The following is a 12,855-nucleotide window of genomic DNA, read 5'->3' on the forward strand; positions in this document are numbered from 1 at the left end:
CACTGTGTGTGTGTGTGTGTGTGTGTGTGTGTGTGTGTGTGTGCACATGAGCACCACAATTAGATACAGAACTGTTCCATCTCCACGAAGACTCCTTGTACAGTCCATAATGACACCAGCCTCCTTCCCTCCTCCACCCCATCCCATGCCTAATCTGTTCTCCATCGCCGTCGTTTGGAGGATGTTCTGCAAATGAAATCACACGGTATGTGATTTTTTGAGGTTGGCAAAAACCCCCTCACTCTTAATTCTCTTGGGACCTGACCCATTTGTTGTGTGTGTCCGCAGTCCAGTGTGTTTTCTCCTGCTGAGCACTCTTTCGCCCTGTGGATGTACTGCGGTTTGTTTGCTGGTTCACTCTTCTGAGGCATGTCTGAATTATTTTCATATTTGGGCTATTACAAACCAAGCTGTTGTGAACATTCTGGTAAAAAGTTTTTGTGTACACATAGGTTTTCACTTCTCTGGGATAAATGGCCAGGAGTACAACTGGTTGGGTCAAATGGTGAGTTTATGTTTAGTTTTATAAGAAACTCTTTTCTGGAGTGTTTGCACCATTTCACATCCCCATCGTACTTTCCCACGGCGGGAGAGACCCGGGTTCTCCATATCCTTGCCAGCACTGCCGACTAGTTTTCATTTTGCTGTTCTCACAGGTGTGCAGTGATTAGATTCTTTTATTATTTTTTAAAGATTTTACTTACTTGAGAGGGAGAACGAGAGAGAGCACAAGCAGGGGGAGGAGCAGAGGGAGAGGGAAGAAGCTCTCAGCAGGGAGTCCAACACAGGGCTCAATCCGAGGATCCTGGGTTCAGGACCCAAGCAGAAACCAGGAGTCAGACACTTAACTGATTGTGCCATCCAGGTGCCCCATGACTAGCTTCTTTTAACATAAGGTAAATACTATAATTCAACATCTTGTGTTTATACATTCATAGTCATTAACCCTTTCACCCCAAAAGCATGGCTGATTCAATCCAGGACAAGAGCATTACCTACAGAACTTTTTGTCATATAGAAAAAGAAATGTCGTAGGAAACAATGTATTTGCTTATTGTTTCACCAGACTTCTTGTTCTTCCCACCCTGACTTCCTCCCCTATACAAATTTTCATTAGTTCTTAGAATTCATGGTTTAATCACTTAGATTCACGGTTCTTAGAATCACAGAATTGATAGTAAATTTCAGTAATCTGAAGAGAAGTACCATATTCTCTGATTTTGGCAAATCATTAAGAACATAAGCCAACATTCTTACAAATATTTAATCTTTCTCTACTGATAAAAACAAAAGATTGTCACTTCTATAATAAGAGAAAAAGTTAATGGGTCAAACTGGAAGGAACCAACCTAATGTCCTGTGCATGTCCCTTCCCTTGGAGGTCTGCTGTTAGTGGGGTCAGTGAGGCTCTGAGTCAGCCTCAAGGAGCTACATACTTGCTTCCACTGGGGAATGGTGGCCCCAAAAGTTGACCTCTGGGCTATGACAAAGAATTAGGTTAGAAAAAGAAATGTACAAATACCCAAAAAAAAAAAAGAAAAGAAAAAGAAAAAGAATTATATTTAATTGATAACTGCAACTATGTTTTCCTTCCAGTCCTTTCTCATGAAGGACGGAGGAGGGTATGCACATTTGAGCCCCATGCTCTGTCACCTTACCAGGCTTTCCCTCCATCTAGCCCGGGCTGTGACACAGCTGATGAGCAATTCGCACCATCACGTGGGACCACCGCCCTCACAGGTAGATTTCCTCACTGCCCTGTGTTACTATACTTATTTAATGGCAGGGTCGGTTTTGGGGTTTTTTTTTTAGAATAACTGACTGGATAAAAAGTCAGTCTAGTCTTTATTTACTTAAGACAAGGGAGGACTCCTCTTTATATTGGAATTAGCCCACTGCCGGTGCCATACATGCCAGACTGGGTTAATGGCAGGGTTTTTTTTAACTGAAACCCATAGAGCAGAACTGCAACCAATTGGCTATACATCATCTTTTCCACATATTAGGATTCAAGGTAAGGTTTCATTTAAAGAAATGGTTCTGTGGCTGTGAAAGCTTGAGTATCATGTATTATGGTTTATATTTACTGTCTTATGAAAATGAGTGAATACAGGAAAGTTAAAAGTGCTAATATCAATTTGATAACACTGTAAATATATATTCCTAGCTATTTTGTAAAAGAAATATTTCAGACGTCCTAAACAAACCTTAGCCTCAAAGAGTTGCTCACCGGGGTGCCTGGGTGGCTCAGTCAGTTAAGCATCTGCCTTTGGCTCAGGTCATGATCCCAGGTCCTGGGATCGAGTCCCCGTAGGGAGTCTGCTTCTCCCTATCCCTTTGCCCCTCCACCCTTTGTGCACGCTCTCTCTCTCAAATAAATAAATAAAATCTGAAAGAAAAAAACGAAAAACTAAAGAGTTGCTTACTGGACTTAAAACCATTAACTGTGGGGTACCTGGCTGGCTCAGTTGGCAGAGCATGGAACTTTTAATCTTGAGGTTGTGAATTCAAGCCCCACATTAAAAAATAAATAAATAAAGTCTTATAAAAAGACAAACAAACCCAAAGGACACCCATTAACTGTGAATTCAACTGTGAACAAAAATGTCCAAATGAAGAACTTTAAAAATGCTAGTAATCTGTCCTTAAAGACTATGGCAAAAAGATAGGGTATAATTCAGTATTTAATATATATATTTTTTTAATTTTTGAGAAAGAAATCACTCTGTAACAGGAAGTCTCTTACTTGGCTCTAGCACACATTTTCAGGAATCTGTTACATATAAAAAGGAGAGAACTGGCTGTGTACAATCAATTTCATATTTGGCTTCTGTCCCCTCAATTCACCACAAATCTTTTCTATGTTGCTACCCAGTCTTCGTGATTTTGCTTTTCAGGAATATATACTTCCAGCTATTTTGTAGAAGACTAACTGTCTTACATTAGGAATTCCTCAAGAGCTAACTGGCAGAATAATTCTAGCTGTATTTTTCTTTTCTCTTGATTATATCAATTTAATAAATTAGAATACATTTTAAAATAAATGCAATTACTCTTAAAAGTTGTTAACACGATATTAAACTAGATAAATTTCAGGATAAACCCTAAAACTCCCCAAGTCACAGGCAAAAATTTGTATATGTGATATGCATGGCATTAAAGTAACATCAAAAATTTTGCACTCTCAGGGCACCTGGCTGGCTCAGTTGGAAGAGTGTGCTCCTCTTGATCTTACAGTTGTGAGTTCGAGCCCCATGTTGAGTGCAGACATTATTAAAAAAATAATAATAATTTTTTTTGCATCCTATAATGACTTTTGTTTCATTAAGTAGGCTCCATGCTGTGTCCAGGGCTTGAACTCATGACCCTGGGATTAAGACCTGAGCTGAGCCAAGAGTTGGACGCAACCAACTGAGCCACCCAGGCGCCCTACCTACAATGACATTTTAAATGCTAATGGCCTTTGGCCAGTGGACGCGATCCATATATCTAATGCATCGGCGAATCCTGTTGGCTCTGCCTTCAAAATGTCAGCAATCCACCCACTTCTCTTCTGCTACAACCCTAGCGGTCCACACCACCATCATCTCTCTCGGATGATAATGATCTCCTTTTTGCTACTCCTTCCCCATGACCATAAATTCCCCAGACTACACCCAGTTATTCTTCTGAACCCCAAGCGTGGCACACAGGTACTTAAGATGGCCCCCAACATGCCTGTCTCCTGGGGCTCACGCTATGGTGTGATCCTCTGTCCTTAAGTGAACGGGTCCTGTGACGTGCTTCTAACCCAACAGACCATGGCAAAGGTGACAGGATGTATGTGATTAAGTGAGTTTGTTACATCAAGACGTTAGCATCCATTTGGAGTGGAGTGTCTCTCCCCCTCGCTGGCTGTGAGGAAGCAAAAATCCATGTTGGGGAACCCTATATGGCAAGGAATCGTGGGCAGCCTCTAGAAGCTAATAGCAGCAAAACAATGAAAACAACAACAAACCAAGACCAAGAAAACATCCAAAGCTCTCAGACCCACAGGAGCAAAGAGCAGAATTCTACCAATAGCCATGCAAGCAGGAAAGTGGACCTTTCTCCAGTTGAGGCAGAAGAATGAGAATCTAGTCCTGGACAGCATCCTGACTGAAACCCTGTGAGACCCTAAGGAGAGAATCTAGCCAAGCACTTCCTGACTCCTGAGCCCTAGAAACTGTGAGAAAATAAACTGTGTTACATTGTAAGTTCCCGAGTTCGCAGTATTATTGTTATGCAGCAACAGAGAATGAACACATCAAGTCAGATCAAGTCACTTCCCACTAAAATCGTCCAGAAGCCTCCCTCTTGTGGCCTCTAAGGCCACACAGGATCTAGCCCCAGGCCACCCTCTCCTGCATCTCCTACCTACCAACTACCCCTTTCCTCCTCCTTCGCCAGGTGCACTGGCTCTCCTGCTGTTTCTGGAGCATGCTAAGGCCTCTGTCCTTGCTTTTTCTTCAGTCTGGAATGCTCTTCTCCCTTATGTGCTTGCACAGCTTTCTCCCTCATGTTCACGTCATACGGCACCTCCTCAGCCCTCCTTACCCAAGCAGTCTGAAATAACAATCCCTGTCACCAGCCCTCCCCTTTGACTGCACTATTTTTTTCTGCAGCATTTTAGCAGTACTCAACATCATATATCTGTTTACTACCTGTCTCCAGCAGACCCACAAAGGTGTCTTGTGCACTACTGTTTTTCCAAATGCCCAGAGGAATCGCTGGCACACTGAAGCAGCTTCACAAACACATGCTTACTGCATGAGTCTCACCTCAAGCAATCTAACCTAGAGAAACGGGTGCCTAAAGGGCGCCTGCGTGGCTCAGTCAGTTAAGCATCTACCTTTGGCTCAAGTCATGATCTTGGGGTCCTGGAATCGGGCTCCCTGCTCATCGGGGAGTCTGCTTCTCCCTCTCCCACTGCTTTTCCCTCCTCCCCTGCCCCTCCCCCTGCTTGTGCTTGCTCTTTCTAATAAATAAATAAAATCTTTAAAAAAAACCTGGGTGCATAGAGATAGATGATCAAGAATGTTCATTATAGAATGAAATGTATATATATAAATTAATTAGAAAATAGGTGAAATAAGTTATGGTACATTTTACTATAGAATACAAAGGGACTGTTACAAAGAATGAGGAGCAATCTGTATGTACTGTCATTAAGCTGTATTTATGATACATGAAGTGGAATAAAATAATATGTATCATATTTATGTTTTTAAAAACCCTATAAGTATAAAATATCAGAATATGTATTTGTATATACATTTACATTTATAACTGTGTAGAAAAGGTTATAAAAGGCTACATGATAGCCTCTTAACAATGGTCATGTCTGGTGAGAGATGGAAGGGATGAAGGAATTTCACTCTTTATTATCTTTTTTGTATTGTTTCTCTTTCCTACATTATATGGTACTTCTTAATTACAGAGGTGATTTTTTTTTTTTAACAGGTACAAAAATGTCAAGAGTAGCTTTAAATGCCTACCAGACCTGCCTTCTCTCAGTGGAAGCCTCTCTGCATTCTCTCTCTGTGGGCACTAGGCAAGTAGGGGGAGGGGAAGCGTGGTGGAGGTGTGAAGGTGGAGGTGGGCTGGGGGCCTGGTTTTAAAATGCACACTGTTCAGGCCTGTCCCAGATATTTCAGTAAGACATTATTCTTGGTAAAGATCCCAAGAGATTCCCAGGATTTCTGAAGTCTGACAGTCACTGTTCAAACAGTAGGATTTGCTGCAGATTTTCATTTTTCTTTAAGTTATTTGCATTTAAAAATTTTTCTACAAAGACACTGCTCTGAAAAACTGCCTCCAAGTATAAGAATAAAGATAATTTGTAAGGGTCAAAGATCTCAACTTTGGCCAGTTGCTTTTGCATACATAATCTAATCCGAGACTGGCAGCAACCCTTTCAAATATGTGGGCAGGGATTACCATGTCCATTGGAGAGGGGAGGAAACTGAGGCTCAGGGAGTTGTGATTTGGCCCTGCCTGGCCTCAGGGCCAAGGAATGGTGACAAAGGCACGAAGTCCTGGGTTTGCTAGCTTTCATTCCACTATGTTCTGACTTTTGCACTTTTTTGACTCTGTGAAGCCTTTTATAGCTCTTTTGCTTAACAAGTAAACAATATTTCACAGTGAAAATGACCACTGTCCCTTCTCCTTTTTATACTTAATCACAGGACACCCAAAATTTATGTGTATTTTATTACTGCTTCTTCCTACTGCTTCTGCTTTACTCGAGAAGTGCCCAACCCTCACGTTGGGATGTTTCAAAATTTTGCCCTAAATTCCCATGTATTCCATCCCTAAGAGAAGATGAAGCATCTTCTGAGAGGCACAGGCCCTCGTCTGCCCCTCAGTCCCTGTCCCACGCTACCTTCTTAATGCTCCTCTTGGTCCTGAGGCCCCAGCCCCTTCGCTCTGTTTTGATGACCTCGGCATCAGGGTAGAGCCTCTTGGTGAAGCACTGGTTCTGGCAGCGCTCACCGGCCGGGCACACCTGCGGGTGGCACTCGTACTGCAGCATGCGGTTCAGGCACTCCGACTCCAGGCCGCACGGGTTCTCATCGGCTGGCTTGCAGTTGCAGCGGGGAATCTCGGACAGGTCTGCAACGTGGATCTGTACCTTTCCTATCACTTTGTTAGCCTAGAAGACAAAGCCACAAAGAAGACCAAGAATTTCAGCGGAAACATCAAGACACATCCAGGCGATTTCTGGCTCGGCAACTGCCTCACGGCATGACTCTGAGAAAGGCTCTTTCTATCTTGACCTCAATTTCCCCTGAAAAAGCTAAGAACAAGATGGCCTCTCCCAAGTGGAGAGAAATATCAAAGTCTGACGTAAACTCTCCCGTATTTATCCTGTGTATTTCTTCTACCAGTTGACAGAAATTTCCTAACTGAAGACAACTGTGGGCTTTTCTGGAGGAGCTAAACACCTACATTCTCATTTGGTTGCAGGACAACCTGGTCGGGCAAGGACAGGATTCCACACGGAACACGTTGCTCCCAGCCATGAGAGGGCTTATCAACGGCCTCCTCACACCCCAGCAGCCCCAGCTCCCATTTTATGCTTCCATCCAAAGCTCCCGGTCTGTTCAACCGAAGACTGGGGTGGTAAGTGGCAAAAGTTTTCATAAGTCAGAAAGTGCCTTCTAATGACTAAGACAGTAATGCGTTTCCTGTTGCCTGTCAAATACTAATGTTTTCATGGGCAGAGACTCACTTTGATGTGTTTGTAAGGAGGAGGTTTTCTTGAGTTTTTTTCAGTCTCTAGCGCTTCTCTGCTTTCTCTTTGTGCTTTCAATTCCTGGAAACGTTTTGCAGCTTCTTCCAGTGCTGCCAATAAAGACCAAACAAAGTATATAAACACTAAAAAGAAAACCCAAATAACTTCTGGGAGAGCAGCTTTACGTTGCTTTCTCAATGCCCTGGATCTGGCCTGAGGCTTTCTTTTTAAAATTATTCGGGAAATGACCATTTTCCACCAAGACACTGAAATAGGATATAACTCATTTAGGGCTAAAGTTGGGCGCTATGCAAGCTGCTGCCTCAAGGAGGAGGTCCTACTTCAATAATCAGACCCTTCCAAGTAAAGCAAAAAGAAAAAAACAAAAAAACAAAATACCCCCAACCAACCAACCAACCGAAAAACTCCAGCTTTTTACATTGTACCAGATTTAAATTCATTTTACTCTTACCCAGAAAGCCAAACTTCCTGGAAACTTGTTGCAAAAACAGTTGTAAGGCTCTTTGTGAGAAGATTTTACTGCTCTTCTGTGGCAAGGGAGCTTCACTTGATTAAAAAGATTATTTCCAAAATAATCTCTATGTTTGTAGAAAGATCGCAGAAGAAACTCCTTTCACACAGATGGCAGAGTCTACTATAATGAAATGTATTTCTCTAACTGACTGAATAAGATGTGGCTCTAACGCGACTGGATACGTAGGGGTGCTGGATCCTAACACCCGGTGAAAGTTCTCTACGCAAGTCAGGACATGGCGAGAAATCAACCGTGGAGTCTTAGTTTTCAGCCCCTATAAACATCATTCAACTTACCTTTCTTGAAGGTCTTGTTAATACTAGTCTGTCCCTCAGCAAAGCTTTTATCTCCTTCAACATAAGGGAACACTCTGCCCTGGTGTACCCAATAGTAGTCATGAGAACCAAAGAAGAACACAGGGAAGTCCCCCAAGTCATGCTTAAGGCCCTGGATGTTCAGTGGCACAGACCTGGGATTGCAGATCTCTGCTGGCCACCATCTGAAAACAAAAGCAATTTCAGATCAAGAGAATGAACAAACCATACCATTCTTTTACATGGCTGGTCCGGGGCAAGGGGGAGGATTTGTACCTGCAATTTTCATTCAGTTTCTAAGGACAAAAAATTCCTTGTTTATCTTTAACCCTACCAAACCACACATCATTTAAAAACATATTGAGGGGCTTCTGGGTGGTTCAGTTGGTTAAGCATCTGCCTTCAGCTCTGGAATTGAGCCCCACATCAGGCTCCCTGCTAAGTGGGGAGTCTGCTTCTCTTTCTCCTTCCCTCCGTCTGCCCCTCCCCACTGCTTGTTCTCTCTCTCAAATAAATAAATAAAATCTTAAAAAAAACCCCATACGTATTAGTGAATTAGTGAACACAGACTAAATAAACTATACCCTAAACACCCAATCTAGTTTTTTCTTTAAAAATTAATACTTGATGTAGGGCGCCTGGGTGGCTCAAATGGTTAAGCGTCTGCCTTAGGTTCAGGTTGTGATCCCAGGGTCCTGGGATCGAGCCCCATGTCGGGTTCCCTGCTCAGTGGGAAGCCTGCTTCTTCCTCTTCTTCTGCTCCCCTGCTCCTGCTCTCTTTCTCGATCTCAAGTAAATAAATAAAATCTTTAAAAGAATAAAAAAAAATACTTGATATAAAGAAATATGTATCATGAACATATAAGTTATAAAGCATAAAAAGAGAATAACAATGAACTCACTACCCAGTTTAAGAATCAGAATTTACCATTTTTACTATTTACTATTTTTTACTATTCCAAACCCAACTTCAATCCTAAAAACGTCATGTGTTCCTCCAAATTTGGCATTCTTAATACCAAGATTATCTTTCAAGGTATAAATGTTTATTTCTAGTAGTCAAGGGCATCATCTGAGAATAAACAGAAGCTATAGTAAAGAATGACCACTTCCATTCAAACAAACATTTTCGGGGCGCCTGGGTAGCTCAGTGGGTTAAAGCCTCTGCCTTCGGCTCGGGTCATGATCTCAGGGTCCTGGGATCGAGCCCCACATCGGGCTCTCTGCTCTGCAGGGAGCCTGCTTCCTCCTCTCTTTCTCTCTCTCTCTCTGCCTGCCTCTCTGCCTACTTGTGATCTCTGTCTGTCAAATAAATAAAATCTTTAAAAAAAAAAAGAAACAAGCATTTTCTTCTCTCTAATCAACCAGGGTAAATAATTTTTGGTCATATGTATGAGGTTTATGTAAGTATGTATTTCAGAATCGAATTCATCTCACATCATAATGTGAGATTTGGGGCAGGATGAAAACTAACGGTTTCATGCAATGACTGACTAGCACAACAATCACTAAATGAACTCTTTGTGAGGTACAGTTGACAATTTCCAACAATTGGGCCAGTGAAGGGTTAAGTTTTGGTAGTATGTAAAATAATCAGTATGAACAGTAAATACACAAACACTTGAATTTTTTCCATCTTTTACTTTACAGATGTCTGATAAAACCACTCACTTAATGAGTAATTATATTATTTAGAAGGTAAACAAAACATGATTACACTCCCAGATTTATAGTGCAGAATTTGAACATGTTTCATCTAAAAAGTACCCTATAGTCACCCAAGAATGAATTTTCAAAAAGATTTTATTTATTTGACACAGAGAGAGAGAGCACGTGCACAGGCAGAGCAGTAGGCAGAGGGAGGAGAAGCAGGCTCCCTGCTGAGCAAGGAGCCCAGGAGGGCTTGATCCCAGAACTCAGGGATCATGACCTGAGCTGACAGCAGACACTTAACTGACTGAGCCACCCAGGTGGCCCTAAGAATTAATTTAAAATGTAGGCAAGAGAGGCTTAGTTGGGTGGCTCCGTCAGTTAAGCAACTGACTCTTGATTTCAGTTCAGGTCATGATCACAGGCTCACAAGATCAAGCCCCAAGTCAGGCTCTGAGCTCTGCCCCTGCTGCCCCCCACCTCCGGGTCACGTGCTCACTTTTTCTCTCTTAAAAAAAAAGTGAGGAAATAAAAGTAGGCAAGAGTCTGTGTTCAAATTATTAAAACACTATTTTGTGTAATCAGTATTTCAGGAAATGGTTATTTCTTTCTTTCTTAAGATTTTATTTATTTGAGAGAGAGGGAATGGGGGGAGCAGCAGAGCGAGAGGGAAAAGCAGACTCCCCACTAAGCAGAGAGCCCCATGCAGCCTGGGATCATGACCTGAGCCAAAGGCAGACGCTTAACTGACTGAGCCACCCAGGTGCCCCAGGAAATGGTTATTTCTAACTCATTTTAAGGTATTAAGTGTGTACACAATAACTACATTCACTAGGACAATTAGGAAGGGGCACACTTTCTGCCAGGGGTTGTTCTGGGTCCTCCTCACTTCCCCCAGGAGGCTTCGCATTGGGGTAACCAGTTATTGAAAAGAAACAGCTTCATGTGACCCAGCTGGGCCTGACTGGAAAAAAAAATACATTAAGAATTAGTTCATGGGGAGGTGAACCATGAGAGACTATGGACTCTGAAAAACAACCTGAGGGTTTTGAAGGGGCAGGGGGTGGGAGGTTGGGGGAACCAGGTGGTGGGTGTTAGGGAGGGCACGTATTGCATGGAGCACTGGATGTGGTGCAAAAACAATGAATACCGTTACACGGAAAAGAAAAAAAAAAAAAGAATTAGTTCATGGATGGGAGTCTTTGCAAAACATGTGAAAATAACCTGACCTGCATATAGAATCTCATTGAGCTATGAACCCCAATGAGAGCACTACTTTGGGCTTTTTAAAAATGTAATGTGATTAAAATGTAAGTAAGAAAATTAAATTGCAGATACTTTCATATTCATAACTTTTTATAAAGGAAATATATAATGTACACCATGGTGACCACAGTTCATAATACTGGATTGTATACATGAAAGTTGCTAAGTGAGTAGACCTTAAAGGTTCTTATCATATCTCTTCAGAGACTGTTGCCATGGAGGCCTCATTTCAAAGGCATCTTGAAGCTATTAGAGCCACCTGGTTTTTTTTTTTTGTTGTTTTCTGTTTTACTTTTACTTTTTTTGAGGCAAAATTCACCATTTTAAGCATTTTAAGTTGTATACACTATGGTTGTTAGTACATTTGCAATGCTGTGCAACCCATGAGCATTCACCACCTACTCCCACCTACTGTGGCCCTTGGCAACCACTAATCTGTTTTCTGTCCCTAATGATTTGCCTAATTTTGTCATTTCATATAAATGGAATTGTTCAATAACAACAAAAAGTTCTTATTACAAGAAAAAAAAATTCTGTAACTATGTGTGCTGCTTAACTAGACTTGTTGTGGTGATGATTTCGAAACATATACAAATACTGAATCAACCTGAAACTAATATAATGTTATGTCAGTTATATCTCAAAAAAAAAAAACCCCAAAACCCAAAAAAGGAATTTAAAAAAGTAGACATTCTGAAATTTATGGGAAGATCTGAAGGCTTCTTACACTGTTTTAGATATTTCTTATATAGGAATGTTTTATCAATTGTCAAACTCACACCCCTTCCCACCCTGGAAAGATATATTTTTAATTATAAAAAGCAGCTGTGATTAAAAATTAAAACAATGCAGAAATGTGTAATAGAAAATTTGAAAATGCCTCCCTAATCTTATGCCTCATACTTTAACATTAGATGTATTTCTTTCCGGGTCTGAAAAAAAAACCATATCTACATCTACAATTTTTAAAAAACATATAAACACATGGAATGATAACGTATACGCTGTTTAACATGCTCTCTAAATTCAACTATATATCGTGGATATCATCTCATGTTACTACAGAGACCAGCATTATCCTCTTATGGTTATGGATATGTTGTAATTTATTTGACAAATCCCTCACTGACTGGGCATTTGGGTTATTTCAAATTTTTGCAATTAAAAATAATACTGCAGGGCGCCTGGGTTGCTCAGTGGGTTAAAGCCTCTGCCTTTGGCTCAGGTCATGATCTCAGGGTCCTGGGATTGAGTCCCACATCAGGCTGTCTACTCAGCAGGGAGCCTGTTTCCTTCTCTCTCTCTGCCTGCCTCTCTGCCTACATGGGATCTTCCTCTGTCAAATAAATAAATAAAATCTTTTTAAAAAAAGAATACTGCAATGAACACTCCTTGTCCAATTTTTTTCCCTTAAATTCCTTGAAGGGGAAGTGCTAAGTCAAAGCACAGACACAGTTAGTTTTAATGTGATGCCAGCCTGCCCTATTGGGGGGGGGCACTCCTTTCCCTATGCCCTCCCTAGCCAAAAAATTGTTACTCTTAAATCTTCGCCAATCTGTTAATTGAAGAAAAAAAAAAAACATTTTTGTTTTTAATGCACACTTATTTCTAGTAAGGCTCAACATTTTTTTTTAAAAGATTTTATTTATTTGAAGTGCGGGGCGAGGAGAGGGGAGGGGCAGAAGGAGAAGCAGCAGCAATCTCCCCACTGAGCAGGGAGATCAATGTGGGGCTCCATGCGGGACTCCTGTGGGACTTGAGACGAAGGCAGCTGCTTAACTGAATGAACCACCCACATGCCCTGAGGGTCAGCAATTTTTACATGTTTATTTTCT

General features: G+C 41.5%; 1 protein-coding gene across 3 annotated transcripts in view; it reads right to left on the minus strand.

Annotated features, from left to right (window-relative positions):
* Positions 1 to 12,855, minus strand: part of LOC111144613 (nuclear receptor binding SET domain protein 3) — a 119,889-nt gene that overhangs the window by 6,426 nt on the left and 100,608 nt on the right. For all 3 annotated transcript variants that reach the window (XM_022498999.1, XM_022498998.1, XM_022498997.1), the window contains 3 exons: positions 8,087 to 8,289; positions 7,253 to 7,365; positions 6,404 to 6,673 (listed from right to left, as the gene is read on the minus strand). In XM_022498999.1, coding sequence (XP_022354707.1) covers positions 6,404 to 6,673; positions 7,253 to 7,365; positions 8,087 to 8,289 — 586 coding nt within the window. The remainder of the gene's footprint in view (positions 1 to 6,403; positions 6,674 to 7,252; positions 7,366 to 8,086; positions 8,290 to 12,855) is intronic.

The sequence above is a fragment of the Enhydra lutris genome, unplaced genomic scaffold, assembly GCF_002288905.1.
Source record: "Enhydra lutris kenyoni isolate GAN:26980312 unplaced genomic scaffold, ASM228890v2 scaffoldscaffold11, whole genome shotgun sequence".
Taxonomy (NCBI): Eukaryota; Metazoa; Chordata; class Mammalia; order Carnivora; family Mustelidae; genus Enhydra; species Enhydra lutris.